The sequence below is a fragment of the Aquila chrysaetos genome, chromosome 13, assembly GCF_900496995.4.
Source record: "Aquila chrysaetos chrysaetos chromosome 13, bAquChr1.4, whole genome shotgun sequence".
NCBI lineage: Eukaryota > Metazoa > Chordata > Aves > Accipitriformes > Accipitridae > Aquila > Aquila chrysaetos.
Window position 1 is genome coordinate 39184508 of NC_044016.1, and position 27324 is coordinate 39211831.

At 45.6% G+C, this 27324-nt stretch overlaps 1 protein-coding gene across 2 annotated transcripts in view; it reads left to right on the forward strand.

The window, feature by feature from the left end:
- Window positions 1-7009: 7009 nt before the first annotated feature.
- Window positions 7010-27324, forward strand: part of DPYSL2 (dihydropyrimidinase like 2) — a 55171-nt gene continuing 34856 nt past the window's right edge. Inside the window, exons 1-3 of one of the 2 annotated variants that reach the window (XM_030036101.2) lie at window positions 7010-7399; window positions 21823-21911; window positions 23235-23419. In XM_030036101.2, the coding sequence (XP_029891961.1) occupies window positions 7049-7399; window positions 21823-21911; window positions 23235-23419 (625 nt within the window). In that variant the 5' untranslated portion in view covers window positions 7010-7048. Of the gene's footprint in view, window positions 7400-18024; window positions 18462-21822; window positions 21912-23234; window positions 23420-27324 lie in introns of those variants that run through there. The other variant, XM_030036103.2, reaches the window with a different exon arrangement.

The following is a 27324-nucleotide window of genomic DNA, read 5'->3' on the forward strand; positions in this document are numbered from 1 at the left end:
CTTTTTGTGGTTAGACGGGTGAGTTCTCTTAATGACACTGTCTGGAAGAAGCGTACCTCAATTCTCAGCCGTAATCAATCCACACAACCTATTGCAAGGCTTCAAAATGTCACAGGACATTTATGGACCTTATAATGAAATCAGCAGTTTTGCTGGAACTTTTGTCTTAAATACTAAACACTTCAGAGACATTCCTATTGCTCCTATCCATGATTATCATCCTGGGAATAGCTGAAAAATGTCTGATTTCAGAGCAGGCTGGTACCTTTCACATGCATTTATTTTATAAAGACTGAATTAGTAAGGAGAGATTTTGAAGGCAGTGAGGCTCTCCACTCCCTCTGGAAGTCAATGGGAGTTGTGTGCCTAATTCCCATTTGTGCCTTTGGAAAATCCCCTTCTAATTGACTAAATATTTGTACTATTGGCTGTGGGCACGGTGGCACAATGTGGCTTTCAAACCATCTGTTTTCATGGACTAAAACCCACTGGCAACAAACCTTGATTGGCAGAAATTCACCAGGGCTGGTTTACATTAGTTGAGGTTGCTGAGGACAAAACCATAAAGCAAAAGAGAGGCATAGGATAAGCAGAAATAAAAAGGACCATGGAAATAAATGAGCTTTGTTTCAGCATTTGAATGGACGTTACTCATGTATCAAAAGACTTTCTTCTGGTCTTTAATGTTTCTGAAATAATGTGTCTCGTCTTTGAGTGCGCAACGCCAAGAAAAGCTGTCAACCACTCTAGCAATTATCATATCCCAAAGGGAAGCTGGTTAGTGATTTCTCTGTAGACAACTTGGTCTTTCAGTTTTTGTGCTATGCTAGAACAATTCCAACCTAATGAAGCATTTTAGGGTTTAGTTTGATTCTTAATGTTCAAGGAATATTCTGGAAATCAAGTTATTCACTGCCACCTCTTGATACTGAGCCTCCACCTTAGAAAATGAAAATTACAGGGTCAGATGCAGGGATCAGCAATCAGTAAGGCAACAACCAGAGAGAAGAAAGATGGCTTTTCCAGCTTGTGGTCAGGCAGGGAAATTCACAGGCTACTGCAGTGGCACATGCAACAAGTTGGTATTTTTAAGGGCTGCATAAATTTGTAAGCAGTGATGGTTGCAGAGGTCAGCACAGGCTATCCCAAGCCCTTGCTCTGAGCATCCTTGAAATTTGGTTATGGATTTATATTCAGGCTCTGTTTGGCTTCTCTTTGAAAATCACTTGCTAGCGTATTTAAGAGTGGTCATTGGATCTCTGCTTTTAGCCCAATGCTCCCGGGCATCATTAAGTTTTTCTTCTACATTCAGTAAAAGCAATTACCTAACTTCACGACGGAGTCTCCTCTCCGTGGACCCAGGTGAAAGCATGGTATCAACTTGATTTAATTCTGAGGATAAAACTCTATTCTTAAATTGTGACCCAATGAAACTTAATTGCAAGATTGTCATTGACTTAAAAATGTCTAGTATTTCACTTGAATTTTCTCCTGACTGTGAATGTCAGCTGTGCTTCAGCTAGCCTAAGCCCATGGTTTGGCACATACACCTACTTCATTTGTATGGATAGCTGCAGCTTTCCCTGGTCAGGCTTTGACCTGTGCTCCTCAGGGCTGTTGGAGGCATTGAGCACGGTACCTCTGCAGCCAGGGACAGGTAGATCTCCCCTGTGCAGAGGAGCTTGTTATGTTTGTGATTATCTGCCAGATATCTGGATGAATATCTAGTTGTAATATCATGCAATATCATGAAAACCCTGGCCCTGGCTAGATCTTAGGGGGCCTGTCCTATGGGGGGTCCAGGCTAGAGTTCTGTAAGCCATGCCTTAAGATGGCATGGTGGCTCGTACTGGTCTCTTTGCTCATTTTCACTGGAGAAGGTAGGTTTTGTGGAGTTCTGCTTTTGCAAATACCCAAATTTCAGTGGGATCCTGCCTTGCGTGATAAATTTTGCCCCCACTGGAAGTATTAATAATTAATTATTTGCAATAGGAAGAGCCCCAGATTTGGAAGTAGTTGCTGTCATTTATTTTAGTAATGGCAATTTAATGGCAGAATATACTGCTGTAATTTCTGGCTGGGTTCTTAATCTTTAAACAATGAAGGAAATTCTGGATTTGCAGCAATTGCCTCACCTTAGGATGGTAGGCAAATAAAGCAACATAGAGCCTATATTTCATTGTTTCTGAATCAAACCAAGTTTGGTTGTTCAGCCTTACCCTGCATGTGTAAGTAACTATGGCAATGAAATGTAATAAAGTGTCATTCATCATTTTATGCATGAGAAGTAAGTTGGCACATCTCGGCCAGACAGAATAGGAGATCAGAAATCGCTAGAGCCATTGATGCAGTGCAGATTAGTGAAGAAGTCCGATGCTCCTGAGTTTTTCTAGGCAGGCCACAGATGACGGAGCACTGTAGCGTGGAGGGAGTATTAGCATGTAAGTAAAGAGACCTAACTTTCCACTTGTTTGATGAGAAGCCTGCCTACTTCTTTGTGCTCACTTTTTCCCCTCTATATCAGTTTAAACTTATTTTGCAAAAGGATCCTTGTGAAATCCTTGTGCTCTTCATGAGGTCATTTTTCTTGTCTTGCCAGGGCAAATCCCCAGGCAGGGATTGTCTTTTGTCATGTGGTGCTGCAGTGCTTAAGGTAGTGAGTACTTATGTCACTTAGGACTTTTGTGCACTAGCATAAAAGAATCTTAAATTAAGCCAGTTCTGCCACTGCTTTCCTCTGCAGTTTTGGGCAGGCTGTGCAAGCTCTCTATTCATCACTTTCCTTTTTTGCAGTGTAGAGATATTACTACTAGAAGTCACTCACCCAGAAGAGTCCAGAGTGTTATGATGTTAAGAAAACCTGATGTTATGATTCCTTTTGTTCCTTTTATTATATGGTGTGTGGATAATGTTAGCTGATAAAATTATCTAATTTTTCATGTGGTGCTAAATAGTTTATCTGCAAATAAGTGTTCAAGTTAGTTATTCTACTCTGCATACCTGTATCACTGTAATATTGCAAGAACCAATTAATACTCATGACAGGGTCGGAATATGAAATCTGCTGCATGGAGAGCGAAGGCTAGAAGTGTAACTCCAATTGGCCTGATTTGTTTCTCAGGTTGTGTTTATGTTACTATTCAGCGTTTCTCCACCTTTGTTGTCAATAGGGCTAAGTATGATCTGTTATCTGAGAAATTTTTCTTATTGATGCTGGGTTTATGAAATTCAGATGAGGGTCAGTGTTATTTTCAAAGTAATCTATGTGGTTCGGAGTGAAAATAGATGCCCTATGGGATTATTAAGCACACACGGATTATCAGTGTCTGGTGATTTTTCAGCAAACTTTGGTTATTTCCATGCTTAGAGCATGGGCATATCCAGTTGCTGGTTTAATATACTGCCACTCAGGAGTTGTCCCATGCTGACTAGCTGGAAACAAACTCAAACTGAAATGTAAGTTGCATCAGCCTATGCTTTTTTATGATAACAAGGTTGGTAAGGAATCTCATATATACGGCTGGGAATTCTGGAATCTTAAAGAAGACCTGTGTGTCAGACATCGTAGAGGCTCAACAGGATTCATGTAGACAATAAGTTTCTGTGGCTGGTCCCAAAGTCAGAGTGATTTTGGGGGTCTAAGTTCTCAGTGTGCTGGCTGGTTGAGCTTTACTCATGATAGCAATCTTCCTGTAGGAAAAAGAATGTCCTAGGAATAAAGATGTGGAGTCATGTAGGTGTATCAAAATGTTTCAGTTCAAGTATAACAAACAGATTGAGTAGAGTTTGCTACAGCTGGACATTTCTCAAGGTCTGATACTTGAGTTTCACAGGTTGGAATAGAAACATTTGAGATTACCCCAGTATTTTTCAGTGTCCGTAAAAGGACCATAAAGACATAGAGAGTACTCTACAAACACCCTGTGAAATATCCAAAAAGGAGAATACAGTCAAAGGAGGATTCCTTTTAGTAGTTCAGTGATTTTTTTTTTTTTTTTTTTTTGGAGTGCCTCAGTTTCCACATGGGTGATTGAAATCATCTTTGGTTTGATATGTGAGGCCAATCAGAGACTCAACAGAACAGTCTGTGGTAAGGTGGTAAGGCATCTTTGATAGACTTCCCGTGAGCGCAACTGGAGCTGAACACAAAATAACTGAAGACACTGCTGAGTGTGTCCTCAAGTGCGTGTGGAAAGGGGAAACGCTTGGAGACGGCTGTTCAATATGTGACTGTTGTCCATGTTTTGAGGGTTTATTGGAAAAGAGAGTCAGATCTGTATGGTAGGAAACCTCAGCTTTTGGGAGTGACCTTCATCAAGTCTGAAACATTTGGAAGTTGCAGTCTTGTCTGCAGGATTTTGTTCTTGTCTCAGTCACTTCAGAGCCTCTAGGCTAGCTTATTGGCAGATCATTCTCTTTCCGTCCCTCCACAGAGGCTTGTGTCTGTGGCCATCTGAGCATCTTCCAAGGATGTGCCAAGTGGTGAATGAGCTTTATTTAAGGCTATCCCTGAAAGCCACTGCATACATTTCAGCAAACTGCAGAACGTGTCAACACAATCGCTTCAAGGCTTTCAGCTTGCTGGGGCCTCTGTCAGCACTCTCTGCAGCTTCTGCGGACTGCCTGATCAGCAATGCTATGACTATTAATATTTATAAACCTTAAATAATACAGGACTTCAGCGTACCTGAGAGACCATATGTTGGCCTCCAGTCCCCAACCAAGCACCTGAGATCAGTGTGGCTACAACCCTGGATGATCCACTGTTACGGTCCCAGAAGGGGAAGGAGGTGGAGCTTTTCCCCTGGAGGGCCTCTGTCTTTGGATTTCTCCTTCCTTCATTAGTTACCAGAGCACATCATCTTCATCCTTCAGGGCCAAGCTGCAGGCTTATTTCTTTCCTTTTAGTCTGGAGTCTTTTAACACTGTGCTGTGCATTTATTACAGGGCTTCACTTGGTTGTGACCTTGGTTTGGGGTTTTTTCCACCTCTTAGTAAAAATGCATTGATTTGGGTGTGGTTTGCAGGGAGAGAGGGCTCTGACATTTGTATTGTTATTTATTTATTTTTTGCTTTTGGTAATTTTTTTTTTTTTTTTTTTTTTTTGGCTTGATTCTTATGAAGGTGCTTGGTAACCATTTGGACACAGATGCTTCTGAATTAACATTTAATATATGCATGTGCAAAGATGCATATCGATGAATAATGCATAGTAATAAACACCTTGGTGATTGGGTTTGGTTCAGAGCAATATTGCATATGGATTAGCCTTAAGGACCCAGAGCAGTGGTGTTAATAACACGTATCAGGTGGAGACAGCCAAGCTAAACCTATTGTGTGCTGCACCACTTACCTTTGTGATAAAAATGTCTCTCCTCCCACGTACACAGCCTCAGCTGGACTCACAGGGCCGTTGGGTGTACTCTACTGAAACAAGCCCTTCGGAAATGACTAAGGCAAACCACCCTCTGCACCGCCAGCTGCCGGAGCAGTTTATTTAGGTACAAACCCGAGAGAATAAGTTAAAAAAACCCCAACAAACCAAACAAAAAGAATCCCTGACCCATGCGGCTGTACCAGCCACGAAGAGCAGGAGGGTGTGTTAGAGCCCAGCGGCTCATGCAAGGCGCTGCGTGGCGCAAAGGGGGCTGGGGGGGGGGGGGGGGGGGGGCAAGTGGCGAGTGTCTGGACGTGGCTCGGAGCCCCCCCTCGGGGCTGGTTTGGAGCCCCCCCCCCCCACCCCGGCCTTGGCTTTGAGCCCCCGACCCGACCCCGGGCCGGCGGTCGGGGCCGGGCGCGGGTGGTGCTGAAGGGACAGCGCCGGCGGCCCGGCCCGGCCCGGGGGGGGGGGTTCACCCGGCCCCCCTCGGCCCCTCGCTTTCTCGCTCGCCTCCGTCTCCCAGCGCAGGGAGGCTGTCGGCATGGGTAAGAGCGGGGAGGCAAGGGGCTGCTGCTGCTGCTCTGTCTCCTCCTCTAGAAACCTGTATTCAGCCGGAGCCGCCTTTGGCTGCCTCGCCTGATCCCCCGCAGGGAGGGACTGGGGGCTGCTGGCTTTGCGGAGGCTTAATTGACTTGCAAGGTCACTAATTTCGGCTCCTGGAGGTAAGTCCTGGTTAACGGCTCGTTCTCCTCTCTCCCTCGGTTCCCGCACCCCTCTCCCATCCGTCTGTCTTTCTCGTTCTCTCTCCAGTGCCATCAATCGACCCTTTTCCCCCCTGAAGAGGGTCTAACCCGAGTCACGGCACCAGCGATCCCCCAAAACCCAGAAAGATGAGTCAGCATTTTGCCTCCCACTAGCCCCACTAACCCAACCGCGATCCCATCTGCTCCCCGCCCTCCGGCTCCGCTGCTTTGAGAAAAGTGAGGAACAATAGGATTCCCGGAGCACTCCCTGACTCCACCATTGCGGGGCTAGGGGAGGAAGGGGAAAGGGTGGTGGGAGGAAGGAAGAGATCCTTTCTCCCCTGCCTTGGGAACACGCCTCCAGAGCAGCCGGAGGTGAGGGGGGTGCTCAGTCCCCATCAGCCTCTGTGCAACTTGTAGCAATAGCAGCACGCTGGGGAAGGGGAGGGGGGGAAAGGGTGTGTGTGATGGGGGCTGTTGCTCCAACCTGATCGAGTCCATTTGCCAATTCACCGGTCGCATCACTTCCGGATCAGTCCTCAGTTTCTGCTGCAGAGTGAGGATTTTTTTTTTTTTTTTTTTTTTCTCTCTCCTTTTCCCTCCCTCCCCATCTGGATGCTGGGAACTTGAAACCTCCTCCCTTGATTGCAGCAGGATCTGCCCCAATCTTCCCTCAACTTTGCACTGCATCAAAGAAAACAGAGCGAGCCACAGGCTATATTGTACCGATGGGGGCAGGGGATCTGCCAGGCACAGCCCTTTGCAATTGATGTTGCCGTATCTCTAGGACCCAGAGCGATCTCTCTTTTTTTTTTTTTTTTTTTTCTTCCCCCTCTCCTCCTTTCGCGTGTGTGCGTGTGTGTGTGAAGGATCCTCCTGGTTACTGCTGTTATTATTTTCCCTTAGCAGAGAGACCACACAAGCCATGGCTGAGAGGAAGCAGTCTGGCCGGCAGGGCGAGGAAGAAGAAGTGCCAGCCTTCTTCAAAAACCTGGGCTCGGGCAGTCCCAAGCCCCGGCAGAAATTCTGTGGCATGTTCTGCCCGGTCGAAGGCTCCCTGGAGAACAAGACCATCGACTTCGACTCCCTCTCGGTGGGCCGCGGATCTAACAAAGTCGTGGCAAAGCAGAAGGACGTTGCCCACCTGGGTCCGGATGCTCAATCCGTCTATTCCAGGCAGAGCGGGAAGGGAGGGGAACCATCTGTTGATTTCGGGAGAAAGGTGGAGATCAGGAGTGCCACTGGGAAGGAGGCGCTGCAGAACCTAAATGACAAGGTGGGTACATATATATATGTATGTGTGTGTGCGTGTGAGAGATGCAACTCGAACATGCGATAGGCTGCAGAAGGGATGTATCCTTTCCACCCTGCAGTTTCTTGCTTTTATGTCAGTTGCGTGTATGTGGCAGTCAATGTCTTCCTCTAAGCAGCAGCATCTCTCCTAGAGCATTCTTGCCAGACAGACATCTAACGTTATCCGTGTGCTCTCTGCAGGTGTGTGTGTATGTGCGCAGGGAAGAGGGCAGAAGAAGAAAGGAGCCCCCGCACCCACAAACATCCTCCCTTTCCCTGTCCTGCCTTCCTATTTGGTGATAGAGACTGACTTTTTTGTTTCTTGGGCGATTTCCCCCAGCACAACGGTAGCAAAATGCCCCACCCAGCTAGTGAACGCAGCTCACGGGAACAGAAATGCAATTGTTAGCAAAAGAGCATCAATGAGCCTCCACCTACAGGGATTAAATCCCTGCAGGCTTCTTCCAGGGGAAACTCCTACCCCCTCCTCCCAGGGGAGGACAGACTCCAGAGTGACCCCTGGGAGCTGTATTTCAATACCAATTTTGATCAAGGCCTCTGGCTACAGTGGGAATTTTTGCCTCAGGAAGATCTGGGACTTTCACAGGAATGTGGCGTTCTCTTAGAAACCACCGAACTCCTCCCAGTCTTTTAAGACTCCTGAAGCTATTTTCTTGCTCTCTGTATGTGTCATGGTGTAATAAAGCCTATCCTCTTCCTGAGGCAAAACCCATTCAACCCATAGGTCTAGCTGACCGTGCACGTTTGCTTTCCTCGATAAATAGATTTAAGCAAGCTTTATTCAGATCTGAGCCACGAAATACTCTGTGTATTCCTCTGACAATGCTGGCTCCTATGCATAGGCTGGAAGAGTGGAAATGAATGAAGCACCGACCAGCAAACCGATAAACTCCTAGCATACTGGGAAAGAGTTTCTGTGAGTAGTCCACCAGTGGGTTTACAGAGCAGTGCTTTCTTCTGGGAACTGTTTCTAGGATGTGCCTCCTGATTTTTAATAGCGGCATGGACTGCATATACAGGGCAGAAGTCTGCCTGGAATTTATAATATGGGCTTGTTCGCCACTTTCTCCTGCTTTCAGAAACGGGAAATATTACTAGGAGTATTACTGGGGACTCATCCTCCTCAAATCAGACCCTGCTCTGCTTCTTCCTACTACAGTAACCTAAGGGCTTCATCCAGCCATATTTACATGCATGAACAACTGCTGTTTACAGTGAGATCACAAAGGTAGGCCTTGATATTCAGAAGTGCTACGCACCGACCTTTAATTAGGAGTGGGATTTGCTCCACACCACTTCAAACCTGATTTGCCAAGCCCAAACAAAAGTTTGCCACTACAAATGCCTATGGTTTGGTTTGACCATATTGAAGTGCCTACTAATTGAGCAACTTTCCATGATTAATTAGTCTTGTTGGACTAACCAAGGTGCATCTCAAGAATAAAGGGCATACACCTTTTCATCTTGGGGAGTCAAAGGTTTTGCAATTCAGGACACTTTCAGGACTCATTTCCGACAATTTGATGTGGCAATGTCCTGCAGGACATAAGTATAAACAGGTGATACATTAATTCTGAAAAGCTCAATTATTTTGTGATTAACATAATAAAAAAATTTAAGTACAATGTGGTGAAAAATCAGCAGTCCACACAGAATATTAATCACATTTTTTAAAAGTGTGGTTTTTGGTTCTATTTTTAAAGATTGTCATCTAAATGTTAACTGAGGCCATGAAATAATGGGATAGTGCAACATTGGAGTTGTTTCTCATTAGCTTTACATAACACTGATGCCAATGGATTGTGTTGTGAGGGGTTGTGAGCATTCGGGTAAGTGCAGTCTTTTATTATAAATGTCTCGCTATGGATTGGCACTTTATTGCAGGAGTGTTTTAGCTTTGATGGTTTTCCAGCTGACTGCAACTGTAGCTTGAATCAATGGTTAGATCCTCAGCAGGTAAAACTGGCTTTACTTCAGTGTAGTTAATAGAAATGTGTTTATGATGATAATCAAAGCTCAACATATTAAAAAAAAAAAAGGTAAAGAAAAATAATGTTGCAGGAAGTGGCGTTAAAGGAAACAGTGCATTAAAATCACTTCAGGTAGGAGTTAAAAGGCTTCTGAAGTTTTGCAACTGAATTTGGCCCATTATTTTCAAACCTTTGACTTAAGCATTTAATAACACATCTGAAATAGGTTCTCCCTGGATAGACTATACACTATTTCTATGTGATAGGAATCTAAATTATAGTGGAAAGGAACAGTATGCTAATTTATAGGATCTTGAATTTATAACTTGCATGAATTATTTCACAATAGGGTAGAAATCTTACTGCTTCTTTTTCTTTAGCTTGAGGCTGACAGTAGTTGCAATTTTTATCAATACATGTAACAACCAACATAGAGGATGGTCCACGCTCTCTTTCAGCAACCAAAGGACCATATTGTGAGCTGATGGGAATGGGCGCCTAACAACTGGAGGCAATGGAGATAGGTGGAAGTATTTTAGCCAGTGACTGGATCCAAAAACAGTCATCCTTTCTGTCACTGTATAGAAAGATCTTGTATTAATCTCCACCGAAATAATTAACAAAGCAAGATGGACAAGCTATTTTTTATTTTTCTCAGTTCTTAACTGTCCAGAGGATAAAAAAAGGAATGTAATTATTCCACATTAAATTGCAATATATTGTTCTGCAGGCAAAGATAAGGGTAATCAAATCTCTTTGTGTCTATCCTGTCTAGGGTATTCTGTAGGCATCTATCATGGCCTCGCTTTATTGCCTCTGGGCCATGCTGCCTCATAATTCAGGGTTAAGATCCTCTCTAGAGGCACCAGCAAGGCTCTCTGTCTTGGTTTAAGCAGCTCTTTACAGTTAGGCCTCTGGAGGCAGTGTGACCTATTCAACAGGTCTGCAACTCAGCAGATCTGAGGCAAGCTCTGTTACTTCCCAGCCGTCAGGCCTTGGAGAATTAACTGTGCTTCTATTTCCCATCTTAAACTTTGTCATCTTCACTGTTTAGACTGTTAATGCCTGGTCCTGGAGCTACTTGTTCAATGCCTGAGCATTGCTTAGTGCTTTGAGGCCCTGACCCCAGCTGGGCCATCGCTGCAGTCTAACAAGAATGTCATGTTCAAACCCGGCATTTCTTGAATGAGACAATAAACGCTTGGCTTGGCTTTCATGAATTGCTGTGCACCTGCAAGCCCACTTCCTACAGTGGGATTGGGTATTCAGATAGCATCAGGGCAGGGACCTGTGGAACTTACTCATAGCACTGCTTTGTAGTAGTCAGTGCAGGAGCTGCAAGCTACCTTGTCTCAGAGCAGGGGGACTGATAAAATGGCTTCCCAGGGCATTAGTCCTCTGTTCCTTAGATGACCAGTCTTGAGACACATGCCTTCATCTGGACTTTGAAAAACCTTGGCCATTGCTTGCTTGACCTGGGTCATTTCTCTGTGTGCATTTCCCAGGTTTCCCATGTGTATAATTGGGTTTCCTTCTGTTTTGCTCATCTGTTGAGATTCTTTGGGACAGAGACAGTCTTTTAGGGAACATCTATAGGGGAAAGCAAGGTTTGACTGCAAGAGGGATCAGCAAGCCTGGGGCTTGCTTTCATCTAGTTTGCACAGAGAGCCTGAGTAGGTGCTAAGACATTTCAACACAGCTACAAGCCCTGGGGTCCCAGATCTCGTCTGCAGTTGCTAGCGAAAGTTCCCATTGCCATCTTGTCCTTACTCCAGTGATTCAGGTGGTTCCCCTGTGCAGCAAACAGTCACCTTTTCGTACCTTTTTTACATCCCTTAGAAACAGTTCATGGACCTTTAGGAAGTGCAGAGCACTGGGTGTAAACTACCAGTCTAAACCGACAAAGCTATGTCCTATTGTAATACGATAAGTAACAATAATGAATAAACAGAGACTAGGAAAACATTTTTATTTTAGAATTGACAGGAGAGGAATCACTTGCAAAATGCAGTGTCATGAAGCTTTTGACGTGACTGGACTTTTTGCTAAAACCTCAAAGCTCTCAGGATCATGGTGGTTCGTTCCTGGAAAGAAATAATTAACAGGACATTATTGAGAGCTCAAATAATCATAGACTCTGGAACATTAATGGAACTGTTGTGTAAAACAAAGAAGTTGTTCCAGACAGCTGGAATTGCAGTTCTGAGTTTAATTTGTTACAATGCCTGCAATTTTTCTAGCCTTATTTTGACAATCATTGCTTGAAAAATAATGATACAGGAGGATGACTTGCATGTTCTTCCAATGGATCATAATGGTTTGTCTGACTACTGAAAAAAACCCTGTAGAGAAACTAACAATTATGAGCACAAATGGCAAATTCCTCTTAACTTCTTAGATCCCTCTCAAAGCCATCAATCTGCATAGCTGGAACGTGCCATACATCCAATGGGTGTCTTGTGGAGTGGTCTGTTAGTGTTGTGTCAGGAATTTACCAATACCACACTCTCCCATGCAGAAATGAGCAAGGGGCTTTGATGCAGTGCCAGCTTGTCATTTGGGCTAAAGACTGGAGGGAGAACTTGAACACCTGGGGCCAGATCTCCCCACTCAGTTTAGAGCTGAGCCGATTCAGAGGTCTGGTCTTTCAGCAGCACCTTGCAACGCAGGCTTTGTCTCGGGGGAATAGATGCAGTATCTGGCACAATGAGACTGGCAGCTTTGCATGCCACCCTTACGCCAGTGCTGTGGCCATCATATGACATGAGCCGTCTGTTTTTAGTAGGTGCTGAGCAGTTGTTTAAGTCTGCTGGAAATCTTTTGCCTGCAAGACCATGTCTAACTCCCTGTATTGCTTGTCTTATGGCACATTAAATCGGAGTCTATCTTCTGTGGTGGTGTTATAGAGTTGGGAAATGATGTAGGCAGCAAAGCTTGTGTGAAGTTGATGTGTGCGTTCTGCATGAACTCTCTTACCCTAATAAAGGGACAGCATCTGGGAGCAGCGCTGCAGGAAATGTACCAAAACTCAAACCTCTTTACTGTAAGATTCACACAGAAGCGTAATGTCCTGTTCCTTGGTCACCTCCCAGAGATCTGGAATGAATCTCAGGGTGAGAGGAGAAAGGTCAGAATTTCATTTTCTCGTTGTCTGGGGTAATGATTGTCCTGTACATCAGAGGTAGGCAAACCTGGCTGACACAAGCAATGACAGCAATTGCTGAAAGCCTGATGCTTTGCCCCGTAGGTTTTTGGGGAAGGAGAATGGATTATAATGTTAAGAAATAGTGCAAATCACTGTGAAAATAGCCATTTCTTAGACCCTACTCATGGTTCCCTTGGGCCTCGAGGTGCTAAACTCTCTCCACTGGGTGAAAGGGAGGAGCAACGACAAGGATGCCCAAATGTCCCATGCCTTTGTTCCAGAAATGCTGTATTTAACTATAGTGAAGGTCACAGCGTGAGTGTAGGCAGTAAGCTGTTTAGAGAGGAAAGCACATTTTTGCTCTGTATTGTACTACCCATGACAGAGCGATCCCTGACTAGAACCCCGAAGAGGGCTGTCTCTTTCCCGATAACATGACGCGATAGTAAATTAACTGTGGAGCAGCGGCTCGGGCTTGTTTAAGGACAATTAAGTCTGTAGTGCACCTGAAATGCTCAGGACATTTCCTCTAAGAAACACACTATAATAGTAACAGTCTTCTTAGAAGGTTATTTCTGAACCTTCTCAAGGTTTCCTGGGATTTTAAAGGAAACAAAATCAATTGGAAGGTTAATTTTAATTTGCAGATCAAACGTACATTTTTATCGACCGGTTTGTGCGGTTAGAAAGTGAATCTCCCCCTCATAATCTAAGATGGTCTGTATTCAAAAAATATTAGGCTGTTCCTCTGAGAAGTTGTATGATTTTTACCTCATAGTAGCACATTTGACCTCTATGGTTATTTCCACGTCATGACACTTAACTTTAATTTTCTCCTCTAAGATAATGAAACAAACGAAAGATGCACATTGGCAAGTATAATTCCCCTCTGTAATTTAATTTATAGTGATCAATAATGGACAGTTCTTTCATCGTCTTTTGGGAAGGACAGATGTACTTCTTCTGCCATATATCAGCCTGTATTTAATCCTCTCAGCACTTCACAAGATGCAGGGGGTTGCTGGATCCATGGGAAACTCCTTTCAAGTCATTGAGACTCGGAGCTGATGCAGCAATTGGCACGGGCAGAATCATGACAGAAAATTAGGGCCTGATGGGTGAACTCATGAAAGCTCTTTTCGTCCAGTCCTGCTGCCTCTGATCGCGATGACAGGAGCCTCGCTGACTTTGGCGGGGGGTGATTCCCCAATAGGGAGTGGGGTTTATTAGCATCTAACAAGCCTAAAGGGAAATCTACAGCTTGTTGATGCTGTAGTGCTACAATTCCAGATACTTGCAGGAATGCTTTAAATCCATCTCTGATCCCTCTTTTGATTACATTTTAAAATGTGTATTTCCACTTGCAGGTTTTATAATTTCTTAGCAAAATGTCCTTGTGGGTAAACCTTTAAGAATTCAGTAGGAGTAAAAGCAATCGGGTGTTGCAGAAATTCTGTGGGGTTTGTTGCAACTACACTAAAATTCCACAGAGAAAGAGACTCTTTTAATAGTTTTTTCCCAACCATACAGTAACTCCACAGTGGGAATAAAATTCCTTGCGAAGTGCATTGTGGTAGTCCACAGAATCTGTAAAGTTAAGATTCAGAGCTGATGTAAATTGATTTCCACTGATGCCTGTGATGATTTATTTTAGCATAGATTATCACTGTACAGAGATTCTCATATTCTTGTGCCATTTTCCCTCTAGACCTTTCCAGAAGACAAATTTAGACATAGGCGTTCCTTTAACACGAAATGCGTTCCTGCTGCAGAGAGCCTGCAGAAGATGTCCTACACCAGCTGATTATCTGTGCAGAAATGGCTGACGGCAATCTTGTGCATCCACTGGCCGATATACCCCCCAACTACCCTAAGCCCAAGGACGAGCCAGAGACGCTCAGCCAGTGCAGAGCACAGCTCTGTATGTGGCCGGGGTAGAGGCTGGCAGTGCAAATGTGGGCATAATGCTCTGTTTTCTGCATTTCTTCCCCTGTTCTGCCACTTGGAGAACGTTGTCAGGGCCCTCAGAAATGCTGATGTAGCGTAATAGAAGACATTTACGTTCTTTTGCTCTTCTTCTACTGCTGATGTGACTTGGCTGCATCAGCCTCGCTGGTCCTGTCGTAGTGGCTGCAGTCAGGGAGCTGGGTTGGGCTGGCCAGCCGTCCTTCATCACATTTTCTTCGTTAATGTTTGGCAAGGAGGATTTGGCAGTGCTCGTTCTGTGTAGCACCTTCTAATTTTAGCCTGCTCAGCCTGCCGTGTGCATTAACAGACCTATGGAAGGCAAAGTGCATAAACATTATCTAGAAATCCCACCACTTCCCGCAATACCTTGGCAGGTAACAGCACCGCTGTATGACAGCTGGACTGGATACAAACCTGCAAGGATTTAAGAAGCGGGTTCAACTCTCCTCTTTTAATCTAGGACCTGACTCCTGCCCCTGACATTTCAAAAGTAGTTATCTATCTTCATTTAACTTACAGGGGGAATTTAGACACAAACTATAGCTTTACCAGAGGAATGAACCAGCTTTTGTAAAAAAAAAAATATAATGCAGGTGTACATCGTGGTATTTTCTGACTCTGTTCCCCACTTTTCTCATCCCAACATTGTCCTTTAGCCTCAATAGCTCTTCTCCTTCCCTCCTCGCCTCCCCTCACGTTCCTTGCTTTTGTTTAGCAAGGCTAAATAAGCCAGTTTGCAACTACATTAATAATTTTTAAATTATTTATTTTGACAACCTTTTAGCTCATCGCTAGAAGGAAAGAAAATTGGGCCATATTGGCAATTGGTATAATGGAGCTAGAAGATACCCCTGGGAGCTCAGTTCTGGTCCTTTGGGTACATGCTAAATCATACGGAAGTTTTTAAAATTTGGTGCTGTGTAGATGTTGAATATTGAACAACCGTGTTTTTCAGCCCTTTAATCTCTTCATTTATTTTATTCTGTACTACTTAGGTTCTTGCAACATGGTGATGGGAAGGAAAAGCTAAGTGTCACCTGAAGATACGTTATTACTTTCTGAACCTAGTCACTACTGGATTCAAGTTATGGAATGTATTCAAAGTTCAAGAACTGCCGTTCTGAATTAGGCCCATGTGCAGTAAGGATTGCCTTTTAAAAAAAGTATTTTAAATAGCTGCCTTTGAGCAGATGAGAATAGCTTTAGAAACATCAGCGTGCTGATGACATCATCCCCTTAAAGGTGCTTCTATTTCTTCTACCAGTACTGCTGTTCCACAACTTTTAGCATAATGTGGAGAAATGACCTGCCCAAGGTCGGGGAGGCGAGTCAGCGCTGGAGATGTACGGTTTCCTGCGCCCATCTTGGTGGCGGTTCCTCTCTAATCATGTCGCTGCTGCCAGGGCAGGATCTTGAAATGGTAGCTGGTCTTACCACATCTCAGGTCAGCTGCCCAAGCGCCTCGATGCTATCTCTCAAACCCTTAGGCAGCGTTTGCTTCCTCTTTGATAGCTGAAGACACTCTTTTACCTGGCACGCAGAGGCAAGAAACCATTCAGATAGAAAATTGAGGAGGAAAGCTAGCATTAAAGGGAAAGAAGGAACAGTTGCACTGTCTAAATTTAGAAATCTGATGTAAATGCTTTCTTCCATGTTCTGAGCAAAAATATGCTGAGGTTTTAAAACTTCTTTCAGCACAGATCAGGAGGGGCAGGATAACTCATTTAGTATTGTCTATTCTAATCATTAAATCGAAATAAAACCCTACAGGCTAACAAATTAATCATTTTGCTACTGTCACAATGAGCCACTTTTTCATTTGCTACTAATTGCATATTAACTGATTGGCACATTAGCTACTTAAATGTTGCCTGATGCCCTACCTATACATAGGAAAAGCTCTTTTACTCTTTTCTTTATAGCTTCCTGTGAACTAACGTACATAAAAGGTCCTGGTAGTCATCTGTTTGAACAGATGTTGCCTTTATAATTTACTGCAGTGAGATACTGAAGGTTTTAATTTCTTATGGGCTGCGTACAGTGTGTGTCAGGGAACTACTTGGGTACGTAAAGGTTTTGTGATAGGAGAAGCTTGCAGTTTGCTTTGTGTAATGTGAAATTCACTCATGATCAGGGAAGAAGGTAAGTCTTTGTCAGTCATTAATCGTCTGTTATAACCTCCAAGCAGAAGTGGATTTGTGCTACTTATGAGTTCTCCAAAAGGTGTCTTGTACCTTCCCCCAAAGCAATTGATGTAAGAGGAACTGGTGTAAACAGATGCATTTTGAATGGTTATCCCACACTCTGGCCATGGATCCCATCTCCATGGCACTGGGGCAAGCGCACCGTAAATAACGAGGGAATATTTATGCCATTTAATGCATTTCTTTCCTTGAAGTACCAGCTTATGGAGTTCAGGGAGTGAGAAATTTAAGACTCCAAGTGTGACTGAAACATTGAACGTGGGAGTTGGCAACACTGGAATAGTAAGGAAAGGCCAGAGTGACTGGAGAGGACCACCATGCCTGTGTGTGTAGCTCTGATCCCACATTTCCCTGGCACTAAAGCTTCAGGTTAGTGACCACGGGAGGGGGGGGACTGGAATCTGGGCTGTATTTTCTGCGGGAGAAGGTATTTAGAAAGCACGGCAGACATGCTGGGAAATCAAAGGGCCGGGAGTAGCTTCAAACCTTCCTTTTTTTCCCCACAATTTGCTAATGCTTCCCAACAGCTTTCTGCTCCGGTAGCGCCAAGAAGGGCGGGGTGGGACAAAGAAGATGGACGGCAGCGCGTTTGCCAGCCCCACCGGCTCCCCGGACAGCCCCCCTCTCCTCCCGCTGGGCTCGCAGCCCCGCCGGGGGTAGAAGGAGGGTGTCCGCACCCCCCCCCCCCGGGGAGGGGGCCGGTGGGTGGGCGTCGTTTCGCAGCATCCCCCATCCGCGGCTACCGCACCGCAGGTGCTGGGCCCGCTGCGGGGCGGGGGCGGCCGCCCGTTTCCCCTCCCCCCCCCCCGAGCTAGGCGCGGCAGCTCCGCTAACCGGTCCCTCGGCAGCAGCTTGGCCCCGCCGCGGGGCGGGCGAACGGGGGAACGGGCGGCGGCGGGGGGGGGGGGGCCCCCGGTTCTTCCCCCCCCCCCCCCGGCTTTCCCGCCGGCGCCAGGAGCGCGCGCCCCCGCGCCTTCCCTCCCGCCTCCATTGCGCCACTTTGCATAGCAGCGCCTTCCCCTCTCCCCATTTGCACGGCGGCCGCCTCTCATTTGCATCCCCGCCAGGCTCTCGGCCAATAGGCGCCCCGAGCTGCGCGGCTCATTTTCCCCCCCACCCCACCCCTCCTTCCCGCCACCGCGGGAAGGGGGCGGCCAGGGGGGCGCATGCGCCGCTCCTTCCCCGCTCCTCCGCTGTTGTTGCTGGCGGCGCTCGCCCCCCCCCCCGCTCCCTGCGCGGCCGGGGCTGGGCTGGGCTGGGCGGTGCGGACTGGGCTGGGCTGTGCGGGACTGGGCTGGGCTGGGCTGGGCTGGGCTCCGGGCAGAGGGAAGAAAGGGAGACGCGCAGGGGTGGCTGCTTCTCCCCTTCCTGCTATTGCGGAGAACAGGGCTCGCTTTCCCCCCCCCCCTTCCCCAGCCCCAGCCGTGCCGCGCCCTCCCCGGCGGACCCTCCGCTCCTCTTCCTTGTGATCGCATTGATTTGGGCTCGGGGGATTTATTTTTATTCTATTTTATTGTTGCGCCTTTTTTTTTTTTTTTTTTTTTTTTTTTTTTTTTTTTTTCCGGTGGAGGGGAGGTCGGGGAGCAGTTGCTGCACGGGAGACAATAGCCATACAGCAGCCGCCCCGCTTCTCCCCCCCACCCCTAAAAAAAAAAAAACCATTCATTAAATAAATAAATCGGGGAGTGATTTCCCAAGATGTCTTATCAGGGGAAGAAAAATATTCCACGGATCACGGTGAGTTGAGTGCCCGGGAATAAAAGCGGGGAAGGGGGAGGGGTGCGCGGGGATTAAGCCCTTTGTGTGCTCGCAGGGCGATGGCAGGGGTTTGGGGCAGGATAATAAGATCAGGGGCTAATGCAGCGCTTCCTGTGCTGCAGCGCGGCTGGACGCCCGGGGGGGGGCAACGGATGGACGGGGGAGGTGGTGGTGGTGGTGGTTGGAGGGGTGGGGGGGGGGTTTGAGCGGCAGTTTGAGCGAGGTTCGGGAGAACCGCGGAGATGCTGAGCGGGCGCCCGGCTTGGAGCAGGGGGGGGGGACACCGGGGTGGGGGGAGGATTTCATCAGCATCGCCCCGCCGAGCCCAGCCGGCCCCGGGGGGAGCCTCGGGGACAGCGGTGCCTTCGGCCGTGGTGGGGGGGGGGCTCCCCTGCCTGCAGGGTTTGTGCCCCCGGGGGGGGGGGGGGGGAGAGGGATGGAGCCCCCCCGTCCTGCGCCAGCCCGGCAAAGGGCGGCTCGGAGGGTGGATGGGGTGGTGGTGGGGGATCGGCCGGACCCCCCCAGCCCGGCGGGTTGGCGCTGGGGATGGAGCAGGATTTCTCTTTTTCTTCCCCAAGAAGCTTCTCGCAAGGCGCGCCTTTGGGTGCGCTCCTCGATGCGATCCCGGGGGAGCAGGGAAGGAGCCGTTACATAAACCCCTCCCTCGGTGTCCTTATCGTGGGAGCCGATTTAGGGCAGGTACTGCAGATCCAAGGATACTAACTTTTCGTTACGTAAGGCAACACATTCGCATCTAACGGGCCGTTACAGCCATTTCGGTTTTTTGACGCGGAGTTTTTTCATTATTGGCAGCGGCTCCTTCTCGCAGCCCCACGGACACACCCATCCTAGTCCTCCTTCCTCAGCCTCCGAGGCAGAAAAGTGAGCTCTGAAATGGAGCTTTGAAGTGTGACATTTGTGCAGGAGCCGCTGGGCTGCACAGTTACGTTTTAAACCGTGTCCAGGAAATGCAGGGGATGCACAAAATTGTTACGTGATGAATGGAGCATCCTCCTTTTTGGAGGGGGTGGGGTGGGGTGCGGTGCAGAATAGTTTCCCTCCAAGAGTCCAATGTTAGCGAGTTTAAAAAGATGCCTACGTTTAAATAAGGATGAAGGTTACTGCTGAATCGCTGTCACGGGCCGAAAGTAGTATGACGCATTTTTCTTATGACTGAATGCTCTGATTTATGTTGTGTGCACCCAGTGCAATTCTCTTGTAAAGACAAGGGACAGAAAAAAATCAGATTCTGGTCTTATTTGCTGTTGTACAAACCCGGGACTGATCTATGGAGACCAATGCTTGAAGAAGAAGGATCATCAACGTCTAGCTGTCCTATTTTGACTGCATCAGTAGGGTAAATAGATCCAGGTTTAGCGGCAGGCCCTCGCACGGTTGCAAGATGCGTGCGCTTTTGTCTCCGAGGTGGCTGAAATGAGCAGAAGGATTCACACTGATTTCAGAGCCTACCATACAGCCGCAGCAGGAGACCTGTTTACTAGCAGAAGCATTCAGAGCATCATCAAAACGGTCCAGGCTGCGTTTTTGTTGGTCATTACATATATATTTTTTTTCTTCTTTCCTAATTGATGCCCAGTGCATTAGGACTTGGGCTGTCAGTGACATCGATGGCCAAACTAGCCGATTTCACTAGTAGCCGGCCTTTTTAATAGCACAAGGAGTCTGCACTGGAGGTGGGCATAAATACTGCAGTGTTTCTGGAAATGGTAAACATGTAGGACAGTTTGCTGTAGAGGCTGGTGTTGAAAGACAAAGTGGGTTTTTCACGCCCCAAGTTAATTCATTCAGGCTTATTGGCATTCACAGCAGATCCTAAATTTAAATCTTGGGGTTTTCTTTCTTTGTTTTTTAAATCGGTGGCGTTATTCAGGGAAACTCTCTATTGCAGCAGTAGGAGAAAGGAGAAGGAAAAAAAGGAGGGGGAAGGAGAACCACTTAACATCTCATAGATGTTTAGCAGTTATATAAAAGATGGATATAATGGCATAAATCAGTAGCTGATGCAATTCCTGTAGCCCTTTTGGAGTTAAAAGAGCCATGTCAGCTTGTGTCTGTTGAGAATCTGGTGCTCCAGCTCTTCAGTTTATTATAAGCAATTTGGGAAAATGCCTGATTCTTTTCTTCTGTTTGACCAGTGGAGGAGTCCCAGCTCAAAATAAGGGCCCTGAGCACCACTGTCACTGTCTTATATGTATTTGCTGTAAGTTCAAGGCACCACCGAGTTAAAGTCCTGCTTTCTACCCCTTCTTGAAGTCAGCGTTTGGTTTTCACCAGTCTTTGGCTGTGCTGTTCTGATATAGCTTTGTTTGCTTACAAAGACGTTTCTGGGAGGAGGAAAGAGAATCAGAGTAAGTAGAAGTGCAGACATAAGGGCCAAGGTGTAGTTCAAACCGAACGCTGCATAGCGTGTATGTGCTTTGCTTTAAATATATCCATCTGTAACGTAGGGAATGGAGGAACCAGAGGGACAGAGCAGTCGCTTTTAACTTTCCTCCCCATCCAGAGCTCTGCAGAGTGTGTTTCGCTCTTGTTTACGACTACTGCAAAAAAAGATAAATTGGTCTTTGACCTGAAGTCTCGCGAAAGCGAGATGTAACCTGGGCCGCGATAAAAGCACATCGCCTGATAGCTGCCTTGTTACAATTACCTTTCTGTTCCTGCCAAACTGTCGTCTAATTTGAGGAAATTTTAATAACCGTTTTTTAAATCCTTCTCTTAAACTTGATTTGCTAATACGTGCTTATTTCCATCTGATTATGCAGTAGGGCTCTGGAAAGGCAGTAAAAGTATCCGCTGCATCGAAACATCACTAAGTTGGACAAAATGAGTTTGTTTGTGTTGTGTAACCCGTGGCAACAGACTTTTGGTCCATTTCCCTGACAGCAGTTGACTCACAGTTAGCCAAGTAGTGACTCCAGTGTGTGGGTGCATATAGGAAATTGTGCATACGACCAAGTCAGAAAAAATAGAGATGTGGCTATTACGCATCCCTCAAAGTATTATTTAATGCTTTTGCTGTAGGTGATGGTGGCAAACTGCAGGTATGAGTGAAGCTGCCAAGTAGACAAGCCCACTGGAACCCAACTCCTTTTCTGTTCTGATTTTTTTGGATCGTTAGTGTGATGAAAGGACTTGCAGATGAAATAAAATATATTATCTTTCCAGTTGAAAGTGCAGCAATTGACTTGTGTTTTGACATGCACTTTTGAATAATGCAGAGGTTGTTTCTGTCTCTGCTCTTTCATCTCTGAAGTGACACTGCAGACTGTCAGCTTTCTCACAGAATAATTATGTATTGTTGTATGCTTCTTTGTTGCAGAGTGATCGTCTTTTGATCAAAGGTGGTAAAATAGTTAATGACGACCAGTCTTTTTATGCAGACATTTACATGGAAGATGGGTTGATAAAGTAAGTGAAGCCTGATACCGTGTTGTGATTGGAAATGTACAGAAATGTACTGCAGATTAGCAAGGAATAACTTAGTCTCTGAGCTATATTAAATTGCAGTGAAAAATGAATATTTCATGTATATCCTGGTGTTTGAGGGAGGAACTTTAAAAACAAGATGTTGAATTACATAAACGCTGTTATTAAAGCATGGGTCAAGGGAGGTACTTACATGTACTTAATTTCAGCCATGTGAATAGCCCCATGCTGAGATGACACATATGTTTGAAGTTATCTGTGTTGTAACATTTTACTGAGTTATGACTTAAGATATTTTGAATCCAGAGTTCAGCATCCTAATACAGTTAATTCTGTTTTAGGGTAGGAGGCTGGACTTAGGTGACCTCTTGAGGCCTCTTGCAGCGCTGTCTTCTATGATTCTGTGATGCAAGGATCAATCCAGACCCCCTTAAAGTTAAAAATGATCCTGTAGTTTAAGGACTGAGGTTCAGACCTCTTTCCAGCCTGCTTCTGTGTTTTCAGTCCTGAAACATGCGTTTCTGGCACGTTAAATGTATTACAGATATCTTTGGAAAATGACTCTTAGGAAAAAATGGACGAGCCAGAGGTTACAAACAAGGAATCTTCCTGTTCTGGCTAAATGGTCAACACATGTGCTTTGTTAATCAAGGTTAAAAGTTAAAGGAGCCAGCCAAAGACAGCTAATTAATTGCAGTGTGTCATCCACTATGGCACTTTTAAGAATATGTCTGTGAAGAGCTAGACTGGAGAGACCTTTGATGGTCTCATCAGGAATTTGGTAACTGATATCTGCATGGGTTTATATTTGTGCAGGGACTACGTGATGTTTATGCAAGAAAGGAAAGCAGACAATATAGAGGCAAAAATTCTTCCAGTGCTCCTAAAACAATACTAGCATCTAAATTGCTGTTAGATAGCTAGGATCAAGTGTTGAACTGCTACTCGGCAACCCCAGTCCAGTCCCAGTAAAGCTGCTCGCAAGGTTCTTGCTGTGTTGGTGCGGCGATCATCCGATTATCTGCATGGTCCCTTCTCCAGCTGCCTGCCAGTGCGGCTCCTTCTTTTCCTTCCTGTTCAGTCTAATATTGCCCCGAGGTCCTGAAGTAATTGCATACTTTGCTCTCAATTATGCAACTGCTTCAAGGGGAAGAATAAAACATTATCAGCTATCTATGCTGATCCTGTAGGTTGCTTTATATGGAAAAAGAAAACACTAGCCAGATTAAGTAGCACAAGGGTGTATGTTTACAGGCTGTTCGCTTTGTTTGTGTCTGACTTGCTGTTTGCAACCTGTTTACCCAGGCAAATAGGAGAGAATCTGATTGTGCCAGGGGGAGTGAAAACTATTGAAGCCCATGGCAGGATGGTGATTCCTGGAGGGATTGATGTTCACACCCGCTTCCAGATGCCGGAACAGGGGATGACATCCGCTGATGACTTCTTCCAGGGGACCAAGGCTGCACTGGCTGGGGGCACCACCATGATCAGTAAGCTGGCTGTTTTTTCTCTTCCAAGACAGCTTCACTTTTCCCTTTCTCAGATAAGTACAGAAACTGTGGGCTCTTTAAGTCGCGTGATATTTTGGACCAGGTACCAGCAGTGGGGGATTTCTGATGTCTTTCCAGGTTGCTGAGAAAAGCTTGTGTAGGGGTGGGAAAAGGGGTGGAAAAGCAAGACCCCACAATTTCCACATCTCACAGCTGTCAGTTATTTCACTCTTGTCTTCTCTGTTGGCAGGGTTTACCTTGCTACTTGTGTGACTTTGCCAGATATTTGGGTCTGCTCCTACTGAAACCGGTGTCACTTTGAGCTTTGGCTCCAGTATGAGTAGCTGATAGTCTGCATTCCTGTGCCTTGGTTCCTTTCCCCATGATGTCTATGGATAGATGTCCATCGTATGGTTCACACCCAGAAGCTTGATGCCAGTGTACTATGTGTCTTTGAAAACAGGGCCACTTAAGGATTTTCACATGCCCGCTTATGTACGCGGCTTGAGCACCAGAATTTTTGTTAGCGTTGTTCCTTTTGTGCTCATATCCTCTTTTGGAGGAAGAGAGAAACCGGGAAGTGAAAATATCTCAAAATAAAAAGGCAGACTGACTGACTGTTCTGCTGACACCAGGATTAGACACTCATGGTGTTCCACTCTGGCTCTAAAATGCCTCATGAATGATTTCCAGGCTATCTGTCCCTGCTTGCGTTGGCTACAGATGCTTGGCTTGTCAGAGCCAGGATCTTAAAACTCTGTGAGTCATTGTTGTTAACCTTGTTTGAGCTAGAGAAAAAAATAAAAACCTCTGTTGCAGTGCAGCTGATCATGTGTAAACTGTACCACGGCGCCCTGGAGTCTGTTGCTGCATACGGGAATCAAGGATGAAGGTGTAAAGTGATAGTATATCTGAGCATCTGGCATTCTTTCATGCACTTTGAGGTGCTGCCATTTCGCAGGAGGGGAGTTAAGGTACAGAGAAATGAAAGAGCGTGGTTCAGAACAGGTACTAGTGTCTATTGTCCAATCCATGGATATAAAGAGGTCTTAGGCACAGCCAGGAATCGGCCTAACCCTCCTCAGTTCAAACCTAACTCCTTGTGGACTAGAACATCCTCATCTCTTCGAGGAGGGTTATGAGCGATCTTTGATCCCTGGCCTGGTGGGCGGACTGGGACTGATTGACATGGAGGTTGGGAGTAGGAGCCAGTGGTGCAAACACAGCCAGGCTGCTCTGTGTTTCAGAAAATAATCTTTTTCTGGGTATGGACCTTGCAAAGAGGTTGTGTCTGGCCTATGAACTTGATCTAATGCTTCAAATAAATAACCTTAAGATAACCCAGGAAATTATTTTTCATAATGTTATCACTTTAGAGTATGAAGTTTGTGTATGAAGATAACCTCACACATACAGAGAACGTAAAGTGGGAGCGTAGCTGTGGATGTGCATACTAATACCCAGTTTTTCTTCAAATCTTTGCTGTCAATTTAAATTAATAACACCAAAATGGTATTTTCTTTTCAGCTTCAGCTCATTGACTTTGTTTCATTGGTTGCTGCTTTCTTGTTAGTACACCTGGTTCACACTTGAATTATCATTCTGTTCTTCCTTGTTAAGTTGAATTAGATCAAAATAACATTCTCCCTTATCTGCATCTGACCTTTCAACAGCATTATTTCCCACAGTGGCACTTTTTAAAACATTTTAAGCGGAAATTGTTTAGGCAAAATTTTCTGAAGTAGCCCTTTTTCTTTGGTTGCCCGATTTTACCTATGCAGAGCCTTGTACTTCAGAAATGCTTAGACCTTTCCGTATATGCATACATTTATATTGCCGTTATGACTGCAGTATCTGAATATCTCGCTAATGGTGTTTGTAACACTTCTCTGAGTTAGGGAAGTTGGAGGAGAGTCGCCCATTTTATAATTTCTCATTTTACAGCTGTGAAAAAATAGTACAATGTAGATTATGACCGTGGGCAAACCATGTAGAGGAGGCTGGTGGCTAAACTTGACCTTACTGCCTTCCTGAGTGTCTCCAACTAGGATACCAAAATACACAATCATCTCTGAACAAAAATCATCTTCCTAAAGCGTGGCAGCAAGGACAGTAGTTGGACTGCTTAGGCTGATGGAGAGATGTTTCTGATGGGTGGGTATCAGCAACTGGAGCTGAACAGTGGAAAGCAGGATAAATAATCCAACTAGACTTCAAAGCTTCAGAGACTCTGCTCTGTGTCAGCTCAGCTGTTCCCTTCTTAGCAAAATTATACCATTTGCAAAAATGTTTTTCCGCAGTGAAGCATGCAGAACTGCCCTCGTGAACATGCTCTTGGTGGGTGGCCTTTGGTTGTTCCCCAAGCAGGTGGGAGTTGTGGTTGATGGCAGCATTTTTTCTTTTGTGATAAGTAGGACAACATTTAGCGAACTAGATTCATAATATCACAAACAAATTGCAGCCTGAAAATGACATGCTAATGTTTATGTCATTGTGTATTTTAAATACTGTGCCTGGGACTTTTCAAAAGAGAATACGCTCCTCTCATGGAAATGTGTCTAGCTGTGTGCCTCCGTTCTTCAGGCTTTTTTGGAAAAGATAGCCTCATGGATGTGAGCTTTGTGGAAAAAAACACCCATGTTTCTTCATTTGTGCTTTAAGCAAACTTTGTATTATTTATTTACAAATACCTTTACCCCATCCATTTTTCTCTTTTATACATAGCCCTCAATTTGGGTAAGAAAACAGGTTAGTTGACTTCATGCTTCAGTTTGTTTCACATTTCCATGCAGGAGGGCACTTTACGACTGTTTACAATCATTCTAGGGAAATACTTGTTTTAGGTACATTTTTCAGTGAAATTAAAACAAGAATCTTGGATAGGTTTCTATTGATCATTGGTTTTATAAGAACTGTGGGTGAAATCCTGGCTTCGTCGAGGTAATGGAGTGTTTTGTCATTGACCTCAGCAGTGCCAGGAATTCACCCTGTATGTCTGGTTTGGTTTCAGTGAACTTCATTTTCAGCTCAGATCAAATTCAGTGTTGTTCCTTTAATTCTCATGGCAGACACATCCAAGGGAAGCACAGAGGAGTTCAAGAATGTAACCTATTGTTTCCAAGCCCTGTGCTCTCATTTACTTCCGTTCCCCTTTAAAGTAAATTCACTACTACAGCATCAGAGAGAGGAGAATCCGACTCTCAACTGGTATCAAATGGAGCAGCCCCATTTTCCTTGTGGGATCGGTGGAGATTTATCCTGGTGGGAAGCAGATCTGCCTCCAATCCAGTGCTTCCCAACTCATCCCCTGGTTAGCTGGAAGGAGGGAGAGTGGCTGGCGGTGACGATCTGAATTAGCCCTTTTCTCCCCTGTGTTCCCACAGGGCTCTCCAGTCCTCGCTCTCCTGAGCCCTCCTCTACGTTGCTTCGCTCAGGAGTTAGGGCTGATTGCTTTTTCTAGCTACTCGTTCCACGGAGGCCATCTGACCAGGAATTCCAGCTATGATCCTTCTGTCTCTACCCTCTTCAGTGCCAAAGGCAAGGCTCCAGCTGACTTTGCTAACGTATGAAAAAAATATAGTTAGTTGGTTTTGCTGTGCAGAGCTGCCGAGAGATAAAGTGACGCGTTGTGATACGATTGATTGTTTTTCTGAAACGGCAATTTGCACGATCGTTTCGCTGTCCCTACCTTAAAACAATATTAGTGTGGGTATGTCAGCCGAGGGCAAACAGCACTGCGCATGTTTTAGGATAACATTACTCTGGAAAAAACTTGGATTATTGCCCTTTTAAAATGTCAGAATACAGTGTTTGGATATTAAGTTGAAGGGAGGATTCCAGGATGATCCAGAGAAGACTTTGGAGGAGAGAGGAATATTAGATAGGCTCCAGCTCGTTCAGGGTAG